We start from the raw sequence: 17504 nt of genomic DNA on the forward strand, positions 1-17504 counted from the left end.
GTATAGATTTTGACGAGACCGCTGATGTTAAGAAGAGTAAATAATTTAGGGTTCCGTAAGAAAACTGAAACCTATGAAAAAGTGAACTTTAAAGTAGTTCAAATTTAAATTCCGGACAGACGAAACCCCCGCAAACGGAGCCACGTACTATAGTAATTTATAAAGCTAGTACTGAGGTATACATAATACATTTTATAGAATTATTACGACGAAATAACGGATTTATTAGCTCGTATACTTAACAGCTCAGTGAAAATTTAGTTGCCGCCTCCACTGTTCTTGATTGCTATAATATTCCATAAGACTGAGTAATTTCCCCAATTTCGGGGTAAAATTAATGAAGGGAATCAAGCAATCAGCGTTCCCGAAAATAACGTAATTAGCGACTACACAAAAACAATATCAATATTGCTCTGGTCTGGCGAAATAGGGAGGGGAACGATGCTGTCTGTCACCCGATATTTGCTCAGATATAAATTGGTCACTTGATATTTTTGCGGCCAGCGTCGCTCGCCGTGGCCGGTTTATTATAAGTTTGTTGAAAGTTGATATTTTTTATTGGATAAGTTGATAAAAATTGGTTTGTGGGCTTAAAATAAGTAATTGTCATTAATTCTGAGAAATGGCAATGCCAGATTTTGTATGGAAGGTGGCGTCTTTTTTTTTTCGCGCGGCCATCGACCAAACTTTGTTTTTTGATTACAAAATAGTGAAATAAACCAAACTTACTATGACATGTATACCTCTAAACTCAGTCTGACTGAACTGAGTTACGAGCGCTAGAAGTTTGATGATTTACATACTAGATTTGCTTTTTGCGCGCAAGTTTTGTAAGAAATTACAACAAAATACTTAACTATTGCGCTATTTTTTTATTGCGCTGATTCTGCTCCACACTGATGTCTGGAGCCTTTAATGGATGGTATTGTTTGTTTACACATACAATGTCAATATTTTGTTGCAATTTCTTACAAAACTTGCGCGCAAAAAGCAAATCTAGTATGTAAATCATCAAACTTCTAGCGCTCTCGTAACTCAGTTCAGACTGAGTTTAGAGGTATACATGTCATAGTAAGTTTGGTTTATTACACTATTTTGTATCCAAAAAACATGGTTTGGTCGATGGCCGCGCGAAAAAAAAAGACGCCAATTTCCGGCATTGTCTTTTTTTAACCTTTGACTACCTTTTCTGATTAAAATCAAATCATTAGCTGTAATGTTAGGTTTTGATATTAGAGAAAAAATATGTTGGGATTTTTTTATTGCTATCATTACGATAGTAATTGTTTATTTTAGTAATGACACCTATTAAGTTTCGATATCATGTTTAATTTTGTTAAAAGTATTATGACCAGTTATAGGTACTAAAGCTAGAGAGTCTCATTTATAATAATAAAATTGTATACTCGTAAATATCAATGTAATCTTAATAATTAAATCTTTATAAATATCACTGTATTCTGGTAACAGGTATTTTATCACCATAACATCACTAGCAGTGATTATTTGCCAACAAACGATTGATGTTTCGTGGAAACAGTTGCTTACAGAAATACATTTCAGCTTGGGGCCGTTCCACCTTCATTGCTCGCATAACTCAGCGGCTTAATCGAGAGCGAGTTGTGGTGGCAGGTTTAATCCTCGGGGAGGGCACATGGAACAAATCATATTTTGAGCTATTTTTGTATTTGCTTAAAAGTAGGTATTCGTTTTATTTCGAGGTAGACAGTAGGTAAACACAGACATAAAGGTAAACACTGACTACTCAAAGTAATAGGTGTGCTTTGCCAGAAATCGTAGCGTGGGCAGGCCTCGCACTAGGTGGACCGATGATCTCGTGAAGGTGACGGGAAGAACCTGGATGCGGACAGCGCAGGACCGGTCCTTATGGAAATCCTTGTGTCTTTGTCCAGCATTGAACGTCATTTGGCTGAAACGAACGAAGGTGTGCTTTTAAAAAAACAACCATGGTGATTCTAATGGTAAAATATTTTTTTAATCTGTCCAGTAATTCTTGAGTCACGCACATTTATATTATTTAGAAATATTTAATTTATGTTGTTATACCTCCTGCCTTTCTGTGAAGAACTTTCAGTCTGTTGATATTAAACTATTTTTCAAATATTAAGCATTTATTTTATTTTGTAATTTAGGTAGGTGTATCCTCTTGACAAATATTTGAAGTATTCTATACCAATTAGCAGAATAACCATCAACATAATAAAAAATCCTTTAATAATATTAAGACCGCAAAAATTTCTCATCAAAAAATTAATTAACAATTTCCCTTAATTAAGGTTAATTAATAATCTTCCCTGAAGCTTCCTGTTCGTGTTTTTAAGTTAATCATAAATAAAACGCATTTTTTCTATTTACCCATTTATTTGTTGAAATAGGGTTGCATACCTACATACTGAGTGTTTTTATTACCGAGTTGGGTCGCGCAGTATTCAGTAGTTTATTCTATTACCTACTCAAATAAGTACTTACTACAGTTACAGTACTTTTCTTACAGGACCAATAAAAAAAAACAAAAAAAAAATTACATCCCCACTATTATAAATGACTGATTACGGACGATAATTTGTATGGAAAGGTTTTTTTTTCTATTTTTAAACTTCAGTCCCTAGAGAGAAGTTGTTGCATTTGGACAGTAGAATAAATCCTTTTTGGTTGATCAAGTATAAAAATAACACATTGTATAATTATTTTGTTCAATAATACAGAACCCTTTGCGATATAGTAGACTCATATGTGACCGTTATAATAAGTCTAGCAAACACAAAGTCTAATTGGGATGCTTAGTTTACTATTAAAAAAAGCTAACCATGTCTAATAGCAAGTAGATTATACTTACGCCCGTATTCACAAACATTACTATGAGGTCTCACAGTGCACGTGGACGCACAGGGTCTACACACGCACCAATCACAGAGCTCTATTCAATACTTGACTGTGCGGTCGATTGGCTGCTTCACATAAGCAAGCATCGTTTGTGAATAGCAACCCTAACCGTATCGTAATCCCCAGGGATGACACTCCGTCGTCGTGTTGCGAATTTGTGACGAATTGCTCCTAAGTGACGTCATCGAAGTTGCGTGATTTACGTCATCAGCTGTCAATCAGTGAAAACTGAAATATTGAGACGTATTGCCACGTAATACCTATAAGTAAAATTCTGGTAAAATGTTGGAATCATTTTTATTTCGAAGAAATGAGTTAAGAAAAGTAAAAAACCTCTTTGTTTGAAGCTGAATTATTATGAAGATAATTAGGCGTTACGGCCGGTTCACACATGTCTCCGTTTTACTGTTCCGTTTTATCGTGTACGGTTTTTTTCGTCGATGTATGTATTACTGTATACAGAATACTGCGTCATGTGTGAAGTCGCTCATACAACTACATACGCCATCGACGAAAAAAAACGTACACGATAAAACGGAACAGTAAAACGGAGACATGTGTAAACCGGGCATTATTTAATGTCACTTCTGTGTAATAACCTAATAACTATAGCTGCCCCGTGAACGCCTATTTTCATCAAGAATTTAGAATTGTTTCGTAGCCAAACAAACAATCAAAGTTTTTCAAGGTTCGCTAGCTCAGCTCTAATAGTTAGGACGATGATCATAGAGGCGATCTCTAAAGGATGAAGCACACTTATTATCAACCCGGAAACGGATCGTAACCGTATCAACACGAGGCTTCTTTGTATGAAAATCCGATCTGCAACGCACACATCCGAACCGTAACGTAAACGCCTCGCCTCGCGGCGAAAGGTTCCCTATCCGGGTTGTCCTGGTTGACTTTTAAGTGGCGATGGTCCCTTTTGCTTTTCTTCTTGGAACAGATACAGATTCCACGGCGACGCAGAACAGCGTTCTTCCTCTAGAAGTGATTTCATACGTCCACGTCCACCGGCCGTATTCCGTCTCGGACTCCCAAACTTGGTACAGAGCGTTGTAGTCGAATCGGTCAAAAGTATATGAACCCTGTAAAATGTTCATACAAGAGAAAAATCATGGTGTACGTATTTTATGTATCTATGTATAGCTCGAACACTTATCTCAGTCTGTGCCTGAGGTATGGCAGCGGCACGGGAGGGTGTTTTTGTAACGTCAGCGAGACTTTAAATCTCTTTCAGATTTGTATACTCTGTCACGTCCTTAATATGTCAATGTCACCCCTTCCTATGCCGCTCTCATACTTACCTCAGACACTGACTGAGCTACGCGTTAAACAAGGCTTGTTCATCACCGCGAGTTTAAATCGAAAACAAAACACGCACGATGGCACCCTACAGGATTACTATTCGACAAGGCCTCAAATGACTCATGCACGCGTATTCTTGTGTATGATGGAAAAAAAATGAAGAAAATGGTGTACTAAATAGGTACTGTGCAGTATTTAACTGCCTAAATAATAATAAAAACACAGAATGTACTTTTTTAAGTTGCCTCAAGACACTGAGAGGTAAATAAGTAGTTAATTAATATTATTCATGATAATTCATGCTAAATCATGTATTTCCTCCGCCATTTTCTGCAGTTGCACCTCACGTCACATCATTTTACCGAAGTCAGCCCTATAGCTTCGGCGCAGTACCGATCACTGACGTTTGTCAACAAAATGGTGCTTGACTCTTGAGACAAGCTAAATTACACTATATTGTTAATGACATTAAGCATACATTTTTTTAAATACCTTCGCGAAGTAAAACTTCTGTACGTAGTACTTATTATTATTCTGTGGTTAAACATTAGTCTGGTATTTTATTTTTAGTTCTTGATAATTGTAATGAGGGCTAGCGTTTTAGCGCGCACCAGTTAGCGCCACTGTAGAGTAAGGTCCTGTCACTAGCTAGTCGCGAAGACAGTGGCACCAACTGGTGAGCGCTAAAGTGGTAGGAGGACTATCGCATTTGCACTCATCAAGATGACGCCACTGTAGAGTAAGGTCCTGTCAATCGCCAGGGGTGCCAACTATTAAGTATAAAAACGATAGCCCTCATTGAATTGTGACTTTATCAGACAAATATTGTGTTTTATGAAAGTAGAATAATTTCTCGTAATTTTTATATAAACTTACCTTAATAATATTGCATTGGCTGTCCACATTGACGTTTAAGGACTGGATGACGTATCGATCAATAGCTCTATGACAGCCGAACCCTGGTATATACAATCGTAGTCTCCACTGGTGATCTTCCCAAAAGAATGATCGTACTTTTGCCTATAAAAATGAGGATTTCTCTAAGCGCACGCATTTTGAGGCGCACTTAAACTTTTCCTCGAAGCGCACGCATTTTGAGGCGCACTTAAACTATTTCTCGAAGCGCACCCATTTTGAGGCGCACCTAAACTATTCCTCGAAGCGCACCTATTTTGAGGCGCACTTAAACTATTTCTAGAAGCGCACCCATTTTGAGGCGCACTTAAACTATTTCTCGAAGCGCACGCATTTCCAGGCGCACCTAAACTATTCCTCAAATGTTTACCTACTATGTTTACTCTGTTTACTATGGTCTTGTTCCCACGGATCTCCGTGGGAATACGTTTTTGCAGGATTCTCGTTTAATAGTATACCTGTTTTAATATTCATATTCACAAGAACATCCCGTTTGCAGTGTCCCGCAAAAAAAAGATCCGTTTGAATTTCATATCTATGTTCACACGGCAGTCAGTTTTACGGGACCCTGCATTACAGATCCAGCAAAACTGGATTTCCGTGAGAACGAGCCATAAGATAAATAAAGTACCTGGGCAACTTATCATACGTACTATCGGCAACAGTGTTAACTACCCAACCCATTGCCGGTCATGTCGTCTCGTTCTATCGCAAAGAATCACCGTTTGATGAGAGCGAGAGCAAAAACGGATATTGAACATTGTGGCCGATAGTACGCTTCAAGAAATAGTTTCTTGAGCAGTACATTTGGTGCGCCTCAAAATGGGTGCGCTTCAAGAAATACCTCAAAAAAATATTCTTCGTCAGCGAAATTCTGCTGAATTTTATAATTAGTATCTTCTATTTTTTACCTTGATAGTTTCCATCGTTTTCAACAAGGTAAAATTGGATCGAATAAGTGTTTTCCCAGAGGAGTTATAAATCTCGGTGTGCCATTGTATGAACTGGCCGAAACTGGCGTGAGGGTGCACCACCTCCTTCTCAGTGCAGTTGCGGATGGTCACTGGTATACATCTGTACGGACCCTAAATACCGAAAAAAAAAATACTTTATTACATGTATAGCTTTCTTAAAAAAATATTAATTATGTTTTAACAATCTCTGATATACAGGGTGTCCCGTAAATTGGGGACAACCTTCCTAATTCATATCACCAATTCTATGCATCGTGATAACCAACATTGATATTTAACTTTGTATGGGAAGACGAGTTATTTTTGAACAAACGTTTTTCACCGTCATTTGTGATTTGTGGAGTATGTGTTAGTAAGGTTGTCCTTGATATATGGGACACCTTTATACGAGTATTACAAAGAGAGAAATTTTTTATCGAAAATAATATAATGAAAAATGAAAATATTTTATTGCCAGAATCAAACAATACAATAACTAAAAGACAGACCTCCACGTAGATACAAAATTGCTAACACTCATAGTATTCTCGGATAATAGATAAAAACACTTACTTTTAAAGCCTTGGATACACAATGATATTGCAAGAATAATAGTACTGAAAAGTATTTGATTGCACAACGTAACATGGTTTCAGATTTCATCAGATTCAGTACTAAACTAGTATAATTCGTATAGATCTAAATATTGGCGATACCAAAATTTGTAAAAAACTCAATGTCATTGTCATTAGGAATAGCAGGGGTGCATAACTTTTTAATAGTTAGATTACATATTTTTGTAGAAAATATAGTTTTTAAAAATTGATGTTTTATTGTTTTTTTTTTTTAATTTGAATTATTGTTTAATGTACATTTAAATGAAATAACGAGAATAATAATAACATTTTTGCCTCACAGTGTGCCCGGTGCATGGCAACAGGCCTCCTACCCCTTTTTCATAGAGACTTAAATATGTATAACGGAATAATAAAATAAGAACCGATAATCGCCCTCGTGAATTGCAACAACTATGTATAGTAAAATGGATGTCCGAATGTTGACGAACCCGTCTTGACTTTGACATATTTTGGCGGGAGAATGAGACATTACGACAAATTAATACACAAGATGGGAAGAGACAGAATAGATTGTCAACTCGACAGTCGAATCGATCTTTCGTATCGCTGCTAGTTGGCCGTATTTTAGTTATTAAATTAAATCAAACATGAAAGCCCCACTGATCTAAAAATAGGTGAAAAATCAATATTATTAGAGGTCACATCTCGTAAATTGAAGATTGTCCACTATAAAATAGTCGCATTACCATTCTTTCACTTACACACGAGTAATACCGACATTTAAACAACTTATTTGAACAAATAGGATCAGTGGATCTTTACTTATAACACTGTTACGAAAATCTATGCCAAAATTAAGGTCAACGAGAACTATTTTTAATTAAATGTCCGTTAAAGCCAAACTACTAGCAGTGCTGCAGTGTCGCTATACTTAAACCAAAGAGCACAAAGAAATTAAAATACAATAATAATTACTATAAAATTGTAAACTTAATGATTCATGACTGAACTGTCATCAAACTTAATGATTCATGACTGAACTGTCATCTTCTACTTCCGGAATAGGTAAATTAGTTGCATAATGAAATTAAAATTAAATAAGTAGTATGCACTGTACCAGCATTGCTACCTGCTCCTACTGGTTATCTTCCACTTAATTTTTTGGTTAACTGTAGGTTATTTTTTTTTAGTCAGAATTTTTTTTAGTCAGATCTCATGTCCCTCTTGTAGTACATACCTAAGTTTCTTTTAGTCTTTTTTCATTTTTAATTATAAGTGCCTACTATTCAGCCATTATTAGTTTCAGTGAGCCCGTTGACAGTAAAACTAATATGTATTTTTGTCATTGTCTTCAAACAATCATCAATGATAATGTCGGGATAGAAAGTGAAAATGAAATGTTTAATTATTCAGCGTCACAAAACAACATCAAGAAAATGAAACAAAACTACAATCTAATTAGGTTATCGTTGCAAATGCAAAATAATATTAATATGAATTATGAATCACAGGTCCCATGACACAACCTTGTTGAACTCCAGAATTTACGTTACACTCATATTTTGTTAGTGGTTTTTATGTAATCATATTAAAATAGGACTTTGTTTTAGACTAACAACGTTCCCTCTAATCTATTAACCACAAGCTTTTAGTTTTCTTACCTATTTAAATGTTTTAGTGAACATTATCAAAAGCATTAGCATTATCACAGTAAACGGCACACTTAAACCAATTTTATTATTAAATATTCTCAATATCTCAAGCTTTATTTAATATAAATGTCTAATAATAACGATATTCTCCCAATTTAACTGGGAAATTAAATTAAAACTTCAGTTTTTCAAACAACTTCATCTTACATAATTAATACCTACCGTCGGGATATAGATCTTATCCTTAGGGTGTTGGATTAAGAGTAGGCGCACACCGTTGATTTTTCGTCGCCTGATAGTTTAGTCGGGCAGTTGATCAGTATGGGCATGTATGGGAGTGCGCACACTACGCCGATTCAATTTGGCCGATTCTACATACAATTTTAAAATCGGGCACAACTATCGGCCAACTAAAAATCAACGGTGTGCGCCTACTCTAAATTATTCAATAAAGTTACAAAAGAGATTTCAAATTTTATTACCTACCGTCTAATGTAATGACCGCTACCTTAGTATGTGTATTGGCTTCAAGGCCCCTTTTTCCTAATGAAGATTTCAGGACGTAGCACAAAATTATCAATCCGGAAAGTGATCGTTCATAACCGTATATACTCGAGGCGATCAATATTATTTGTATGAAACTCCATACAACGCACACTTATCCGCACAGTAACGTAAACAGCGCACGAAAGGCGATACGATGTTGATTCTTTTCCGAGTTGATAAATCGGCTATGTATGACCTTTCTCTTGATTTTTAGTTGGTGATTGTTCCTTTTTCCCTTCTTATTGGAACATCAACAGATTCTATGTTGACACAAACCAAAGATTTTCCTTTCGAAGTTAATTCATACTGCCACTTCCACCGACCGTATTCCGTCTCGGGTTCCCAAGCTTGGTGCAAAGCGTCGTAGTCAAATCGGTCAACAGTGCTTGAACCCTGTAAATAATATCCAATTTACATTGACGTTTAATCTTACGTTGTAAAGTAAAATGAAATATTAATCAGCGGTTTATTGTGTTTCCAAAAACTGCGGGAATTTGCAACATCTGTCGATTTTCATGAAACCGTGAAGTGTTTTAAGCAAGAGCTTTGTGAACTTTGTTTCTTTCTGCCCTTTGAGTAGTATCAAGTAGTACTAATTTCTATTACTTGCAGCTGCCGCTTGCTTCTACCACCTATTGCTTGCCGCTACCGCTGCTCCTAGCCGTGTCCTACTAAAGGACGTATCACATTCATCAACCCGGAAAGGGATCGTAACCGTATCCACTCGAGGCAGTCAGTATTATTTGTATAAAACTTTATACAGCAACGCACACTTACCCGCACCGTAAGGTGAACGCCTCGCCTCGCAGTTGACAGCGCGCGAAAAGCAATACGNCTTCCGATATCCACTGTCGTATGAAAATACACAGTACGGCCACATATCTATTCTCTTTCTATGATCTGAGCTTGAGCCTAACAGCCGTATTGACAAACATTACTATGAGGTCTCACAGTACGCGTGGACGCACAGGGAGACACACGAATCAGTCACAGAGCTCTATTCAACGCTGTGCGTTCGATTTGCTGCTTCACTTAAGCAAGCATTGTTTGTGAATACGGGCGTAAGTTATTCTTCGACCTAAGTATTAGTTTGAACTTCATTTCATTCCAATCTTAGAGTTGAAGAATCAACTCGTTCAACGCTAAATAGTGCTTCTAGTGAGTGATTTACCGTAGTTTCCGTTTTTCTGGCAGGCACTGCGCACACCTCTCTTTTTAAACAACTGAATATGTAGCTGGTGAAAAAGATTAAAGAGTGATGAAAGAGGTCGTTTATCGACAAATCTAACCATCGACATTTAACATCCCTATAAACAACAATGCCAACCAGAAGGCAGGCTGGAAAATTGGCTAGATTATTTATTTACCAGCTGGCTCGGCCTAGGTACATAAAGTAGGTTTTAAAAGACATCTTGAGTCCAATGGAGAGATAAAATGACCGTAAAGAAAAGTGTAACACTAAAGATATTTTACTGGGTTATATATTTGACAATATTGCCCATAAGAAACAAGAAAGAATTTAGCTAATTGAAATTTTAACGACTATAAGCGATATTTTAAGTAGCCTTTTTCAACACTGGTTTACTTGCCTGGGCTTTTTTTAACCAGGGAGGCCTTTGCCTAATAAATAAATCTAATAAACCATAATAATATTAAAGCTATGGTTTTTAGCATAATATACCTACCTTTTAAATAAAAAAATGCGTTCAAGTCCCTTCCTTGGGAAAGGTTTTAGAAAACTTCAACGTGTCTGCATGTCTACCTAACTTAGTAACTAATATAAGTAAGTGTGAATTATTGATCAATTTATTATCAATTTTGACGAGACCGCTGATGTTAAGAAGAGTAAATAATTTAGGGTTCCGTAAGAAAACTGAAACCTATGAAAAAGTGAACTTTAAAGTAGTTCAAATTTAAAGCTAGTACTGAGGTATACATAATACATTTTATAGAATTATTACGACGAAATAACGGATTTATTAGCTCGTATACTTAACAGCTCAGTGAAAATTTAGTTGCCGCCTCCACTGTTCTTGATTGCTATAATATTCCATAAGACTGAGTAATTTCCCCAATTTCGGGGTAAAATTAATGAAGGGAATCAAGCAATCAGCGTTCCCGAAAATAACGTAATTAGCGACTACACAAAAACAATATCAATATTGCTCTGGTCTGGCGAAATAGGGAGGGGAACGATGCTGTCTGTCACCCGATATTTGCTCAGATATAAATTGGTCACTTGATATTTTTGCGGCCAGCGTCGCTCGCCGTGGCCGGTTTATTATAAGTTTGTTGAAAGTTGATATTTTTTATTGGATAAGTTGATAAAAATTGGTTTGTGGGCTTAAAATAAGTAATTGTAATTAATTNACACAATAAAATTTTAAGATTAATAACACTGAAAGGTATATTATTTGGTTGCATGGCATGTTTTCAGTCTACTATAATAATAGTTAATGAAATATCTGTTTAGGTCCAGACTACTAGCACAAACACTATAGGTACTTAGCCCGAATAGCCTCTACAAATTATAGGTACAATCAATGATTGAAATGTTGATGACTTTTTCAACTTTAAAATTGTTTATAATTTTCATGAAATTCAACGTTCTCTTTTTGTTGAGGGTAATTTTAATTAAGTTGCATTTATAATCCATTTATAATGGAGAGGCTTAATCACAAAACGTACGTACCAATATACCACAGCCAACAGTACGTACAGTCAATAATGAACTAAGGAGAATAAGTACTAAAAATACCTGAAACTAAGATTATAATAAAAAATAAATAGTATTTATTTATTTAAAAGAAGTTACATAGTAGGTATTTCCAAATACTAATAATGACCAAATGTCACAAAAACCAGTATTTATTTTTTTAAGTGTTGCGTGTGTGAAGCTCTATCATCTGTTATGAAAATGCGACAGCCGACGGCTGTATTTTCTACGCAAGAGAAAATAAAGTTAGATTTAAAAAAAATCTTATCTTTTGAATTTTTGGCAGTTTGTAAAGAAGTGCCGAATGTGAAACGGTTACTTAGCAGACAATTTGAATTTGAAAGACATTGCAGTTGAATATTGAAGTTCTGATTTTGATTTATTATAGGGCTTGAATACCGGAATTCCGGAATTCCGGATAGATGTTTTCCGATATTTCAATTCCGGAACTGAAGCCAATATCGTATTCCGATATTGAAATTTTTCATAAATTATTTTAAGTTTTCAAAACGTTTAAGTATCAAAATAGGTCCTTAGTAAGGAAGTCCTTGAGATATGTATTCGCAATTTTATTACTAATAATATTAAAGAGGCAATAGAGCGGAACCAAAGCTCCAAAATGTTCATCATAGCGAAAGTTCTCTCAGTATTATTTCCATTTTAATGAAAATGGTGTTTTATAAAATACACCATAAGTACGACAATGGCCGATACCCGTAGATCCGATCATACCTTGATAGTTTTCATCGTTTTCAACACAGTATAGTTGGCTCGAACAAGATAAGTGTTTTCCCAGAGAAGTTATAAATCTCGGTGTGCCATTGTATGAACTGGCCGAAACTGGCGTGAGGACGGACCACTTCCTTCTCAGTGCAGTTGCGGATGGTCACTGGTACCTATACATTTGAACGGACCCTAAATAAGAGAAATAACTTTGATATGTTGCTACTTTGATCAGCTTCTGTGGGCTTAGTGTGAGTTTACATCAAACGTCGTCACTAGTGAACGCATTAAAAATGACATTAAATCTATGACGGATTGTACAGCGCCCCTAGCGGAAACGTTCAAGAAGTAAAATTTTCATATTATATTTTTTTAACGCCCTCACTAAACTCACACTCAGCCCACCGAACACTAGGTATAATCCGGGCTTCTTCCAGGCGAAATTACGAATAAAAAGGCATTTACTGGGCAAGTAATTATTATTGTAATTAATCGAGCTGGACTGCATCTCACTTAACATGGTGTGAATTTGGTCAATAGCCTGCTTTTTTCTACATAAACAACACATTAACCGTAACATATACATAGATGGAATATTTTTCTTATTACTTTTTTCGGCTCGGAAGATGTAACACAATAAAATTTTGAGATAAATAATACTGAAAGGTATATTATTTGGTTGCATGGCATGTTTTCAGTCTACTATAATTAATTGAATATCTATATAGGGCCAAACTACTAGTATAAGCCAAAGTATACATTCAATGACTGTAATGTTGATGACTTATTCAACTTTAAAATTGTTTATAATTTCATGAAATTCAACGTTCTCTTTTTGTTGAGGGTAATTTTAATTAAGTTGCATTTTTATAATCCATTTATAATGGAGAGGCTCAATCACAAAAAATGTTAGTAGGTACCAGTACTACAGTCAATTATGAACTAATGAGCTTATCGTAATTACAGGGCCATGTTTCGGGACTCTGTGTTAATATTTAAGATCCAAATGTACCAACATGATGCAATAAACATACATGACTATGACTATGACTATGACTTTACTTATANATGACTATGACTATGACTATGACTATGACTATGACTATGACTATGACTATGACTATGACTATGACTATGACTATGACTATGACTATACTTATAATAAATCTGTAGAGAGGTCAATTATGTACATGAAATATATTTTCAATGTAACTATCAAGGGGTGATCAGTGATCGATACTAATGCCAAAAATGCAATCAGTAAAATTTTTGTCTGTCTCTGTCTATCTGTCTGTCTGTATGTTCCTTATAGAAACAAAAACTACTCGACGGATTTTAACGAAACTTGGTACAATTCTTCATACTACTGGGTAGCTTATAGTATACTTAGGAATTCCCACGGGAACGGGAATTAGCGGGAAAATCCTTTTGTATGAAAAATCTAAACCGCTTAATTTAGACGCTTGAAATTTGGCATGCAGGTACCTTAATAAACTCAAAGCTTAGTTACAACAGGATATTGCAAAGTTCCCACCAGAACGGGAGTTAGAGGGTAAATCTATACTTATAATAAATCTGTAGAGAGGTCAATTCTGTACATGAAATATATTTTCAAAATAACTATCAGGGGGTGATTAGTGATCAATACTGATACCAAAAATGCAATCAGTAAAATTTTTGTCTGTCTGTCTGTCTGTCTGTTTGTTCCTTATAGAAGCTAAAACTACTCGACGGACTCCTGGGCAGGTTATAATACACTTAAGAATTCCCACGAGAACGCGAATTAGCGGGAAAATCCTTTTGAATGAAAAATCTAAACCGCTTTTAAGTTAGACGCTTGAAATTTGGCATGCAGGTACCTTAGTAAACTTAAAACTTAGTTACAACAGGATATTGCAAAATTCCTACGGGAACGGGAGTTAGCGGGAAAAAACATTTGTATGAAAAAATATAAACCGCGTAAGAAAGACGCTTGAAATTTGGCATGTAGGTACCTTAGTAAACTTAAAGCTTAGTTACAACAGGATATTGCAAAATTCCCACGGGAACGGGAGTTAGCGGGAAAAAATATTTGTATGAAAAAATCTAAACCATGTAAGATAGATGAAGCGGGATCAAACGGGGAGATAAAACGGGATTCACGCGTACGAAGTCGCGGGCGGCCGCTAGTAATAAAATAATACCTGAAAGTTAGATTTTAATAATAAAAGTAAATAACTAAGTAGGTATAACATATTCTTCTTTCCCCTAGAGAAGATTTCTCCTGATTTTAGTTGGTGATTGTTTCTGCTTAAATTTTCTTGGAACAGATACGGATTCCACGGCGAGGCAGAACAGCGTTCTTCCTCTAGAAGTGATTTCAAATATCCACGTCCACCGGCCGTATTCCGTCTCGGGCTCCCAAACTTGGTGCAGAGCGTTGTAGTCGAATCGGTCAATAGTATATGAACCCTGTAAAGTAGACGTTAAACCTATAGACTAGTAATTTATTTGCTTAGTTCATGAGCATTTTAATTTTATTTTGACTTTCTTATACAAAATCCAAAAATCAAAACGACCTTTTTTACTCTGCCTTTTTAAAAATGACCTTTTACTCCGCCATTATGCAAACACATATTATTAAGATTTTCAGTGATTTTCATATTTATGCATATTGAAATTTGATCTAGTTAGACAACATCTGGCGGAATACCTAGTTTTATGATTTCTAGATTTATGATGTAACTTACCTTAGTAACAGTACATCGGCTATCCACATTAACGCTAAAAGCCTGGATGATGTATCGACCAATAGCTCTGTAACAGCCGAATCCTGGTATATACAATCGTAGTCTCCACTGGTTATCTTCCCAAAAGAAGGATCGTACTCTTGCCTGTAAAAATGAGAATTTCTCGCAACGCACCCATTTTCAGGCGCACTTAAACTATTCCTCGAAGCGCACCCATTTTAAGACGCACCTAAACTATTCCTCANAAAAGTATACATGTATCAATATACACGAAAGAAAACTCAAAATTGGTTCACAAAGCCTTACTTGTATCATTTGGCACAAAATTATTTTCTTTTCTATACGTCGTAGAAACATACCGATTAGATACAAAAATAGCTAATTTTTCAGAGATTCACATTATGTTATTAAGTCAATTTTGATCTAAGTCGAGTTAGATCCCTTTTCACTGGGGGTACAGAACTATTCCTCAAATGTTTAAGTTTACTATGTTTACTTATGGTCTTGTTCCCACGGAGACAAAACGTTTTTGAAAAATCTCGTTTAATAGTATACCTATCTGTTACCTATTAATATTCATGTTCATACAAACATCACGTTTGCAGTGTCAGTGTCCCGCGAAAACCGATCCGCGTTTGAATTTGTAATTAGAATTTCAAATATACGTAAGTTATGTGTGTTCACACGATAGTCCAGTTTAGCGGGACGCTGCGTAACAGATCTGCAAAACTGGAATGCCGTGGGAACTAGCCCTAAGATAAATAAAAAGTACCATGGCAACTTATCATAGATACTATCGGCAAAATGCTAGCTAGGGACAAGCAAGAAGACCAAATTAATGTGATCTCAGTAACTATTATGAGAATACCGCAGATAAACATAACAAGAATGTGTAACAATGAGTGTCCACCCAAATAGAAAATTAAATTTTAGAAAATGAAAAGAAACAAAACAAAAGAAAAATAGATGCACCAAATTAGATAAATAAAATAAAGGTAATCACAAACAAAGAAGAGAAAGTATAACGATAAAAGTCCTGAAAACAAACAAAGAATCAAAAATGTAAAGTTATTTTTTTTTTAAGAAATCACAGAAACAAATTCAAGAAATTAAACTAAAAGCATTCAACATAAAAAGAAGAGAACCATAGTAACCAACAAACACTAAGAAAAACAATTTGGAGAAATAACAAACACTACTAAAACCTTAAACCTCAAACCTATAGAAAACAATTGAATTTTTTTTATTAAAAAAGGCTCTGATTCCCATGTTAGAGGTGCATAGAAACAAAACAAAAAAAAACATGTTAACTACCCAAACTATTGCCGGTCCTGTCGTCTCGTTCTATCGCAAAGAATCACCATTTATTTTGATGAGAGCGAGAGCAAAAACGGAAATATAACACTGTGGCCGATAGTGCGCTTCAAGAATGAGCGCTACATTTGGTGCGCCTCAAAATAGGTGCGCTGAATTACCTCAAAAAATATTCTTCGTCAACGAAATTCTGCAGAATTTTATAATTTGTATTTTATAAATTATCTATCTTAACCTATCTTATATTTTATAATTTTTACCTTGACAGTTTCCATCGTTTTTAACAATGTAAAATTGGTTCGAACAAGTGTTTTCCCAGAAGAGTTATAGATTTCGGCGTACCATTGTACGAACTGGCCGAAACTGGCGTGAGGGTGCACCACCTCCTTGTCAGTGCAGTTGCGGATGGTCACTGGATGGTCATTGAACGGACCCTAAGACCAAAGAATGCTTAAAATACAGGGTGGCCCAGAAGAAAATTCACTTTTGAAAACTCAAGGAAACGAAAACTGTAATTTTTTGTCGAATCTTACTTTTGTTTTTTATTTGTAATAATCCAAAAACTCTGCAGCATTCATCCATCCTGAATCTATTTGGAGGCAACTCTAATGAAAGTTTGACCGAATGATGTAAACGTCAAGGGAACGTCATGTACGATGTTTATAATTAATAAAGTTAATTTTAAAATAAATTGCATGAAATTTCCTTTAAATTGCAATAGTTAAAATTCTATAAAAATGTACAGTCTTCGTTTCTTTGAATTTTCAAAAGTGAATTTTCTTCTGGGCCACCCTAGCCTTCTGTAGAAGTTCTTGCAACTTACTAAGGCGAGTGAGCTTTACTTTGTGTTTGTGCGTGTACATGCACATAACGATATCAAAACTACATACATCTGTACGGACCCTAAATACCGAAAAAAATATAAGATACTTTAATAAATAGCTTTCTTAAAAATATTAATGATTTTATAACAATCTCTTATATACAGGGTGTCCCGTAAATTGGGGACAATCTTCCTATAGCTTATTCTATACATTGTGTTGTAGATAAGTTTGATCAAGTAGATTTATATCATTTTGCAGCTACAAAATTGCTAAAACACATAGTATACTTGGACATGATAAAAACACTTACTTTTAAAGCCTCGGATACACAATAAAATTGCA

At 35.4% G+C, this 17504-nt stretch overlaps 1 protein-coding gene across 1 annotated transcript; it reads right to left on the reverse strand.

Annotated features, from left to right (window-relative positions):
• Positions 1-14516: 14516 nt before the first annotated feature.
• Positions 14517-16789, reverse strand: LOC114361461 (uncharacterized). Its single transcript, XM_028316492.1, has 3 exons — positions 16599-16789; positions 15025-15168; positions 14517-14746 (listed from the first exon to the last, which is right to left on the reverse strand). Exons 1-3 carry the CDS (start codon positions 16611-16613, stop codon positions 14543-14545), a joined length of 363 nt encoding a protein of 120 aa, XP_028172293.1. The 5' UTR covers positions 16614-16789; the 3' UTR covers positions 14517-14542.
• Between the last annotated feature and the right edge of the window lie 715 nt (positions 16790-17504).

Source organism: Ostrinia furnacalis, unplaced genomic scaffold (assembly GCF_004193835.3).
Source record: "Ostrinia furnacalis isolate ACB-3 unplaced genomic scaffold, ASM419383v2 OfSCF5758, whole genome shotgun sequence".
In the NCBI taxonomy this organism is placed as follows: Eukaryota; Metazoa; Arthropoda; class Insecta; order Lepidoptera; family Crambidae; genus Ostrinia; species Ostrinia furnacalis.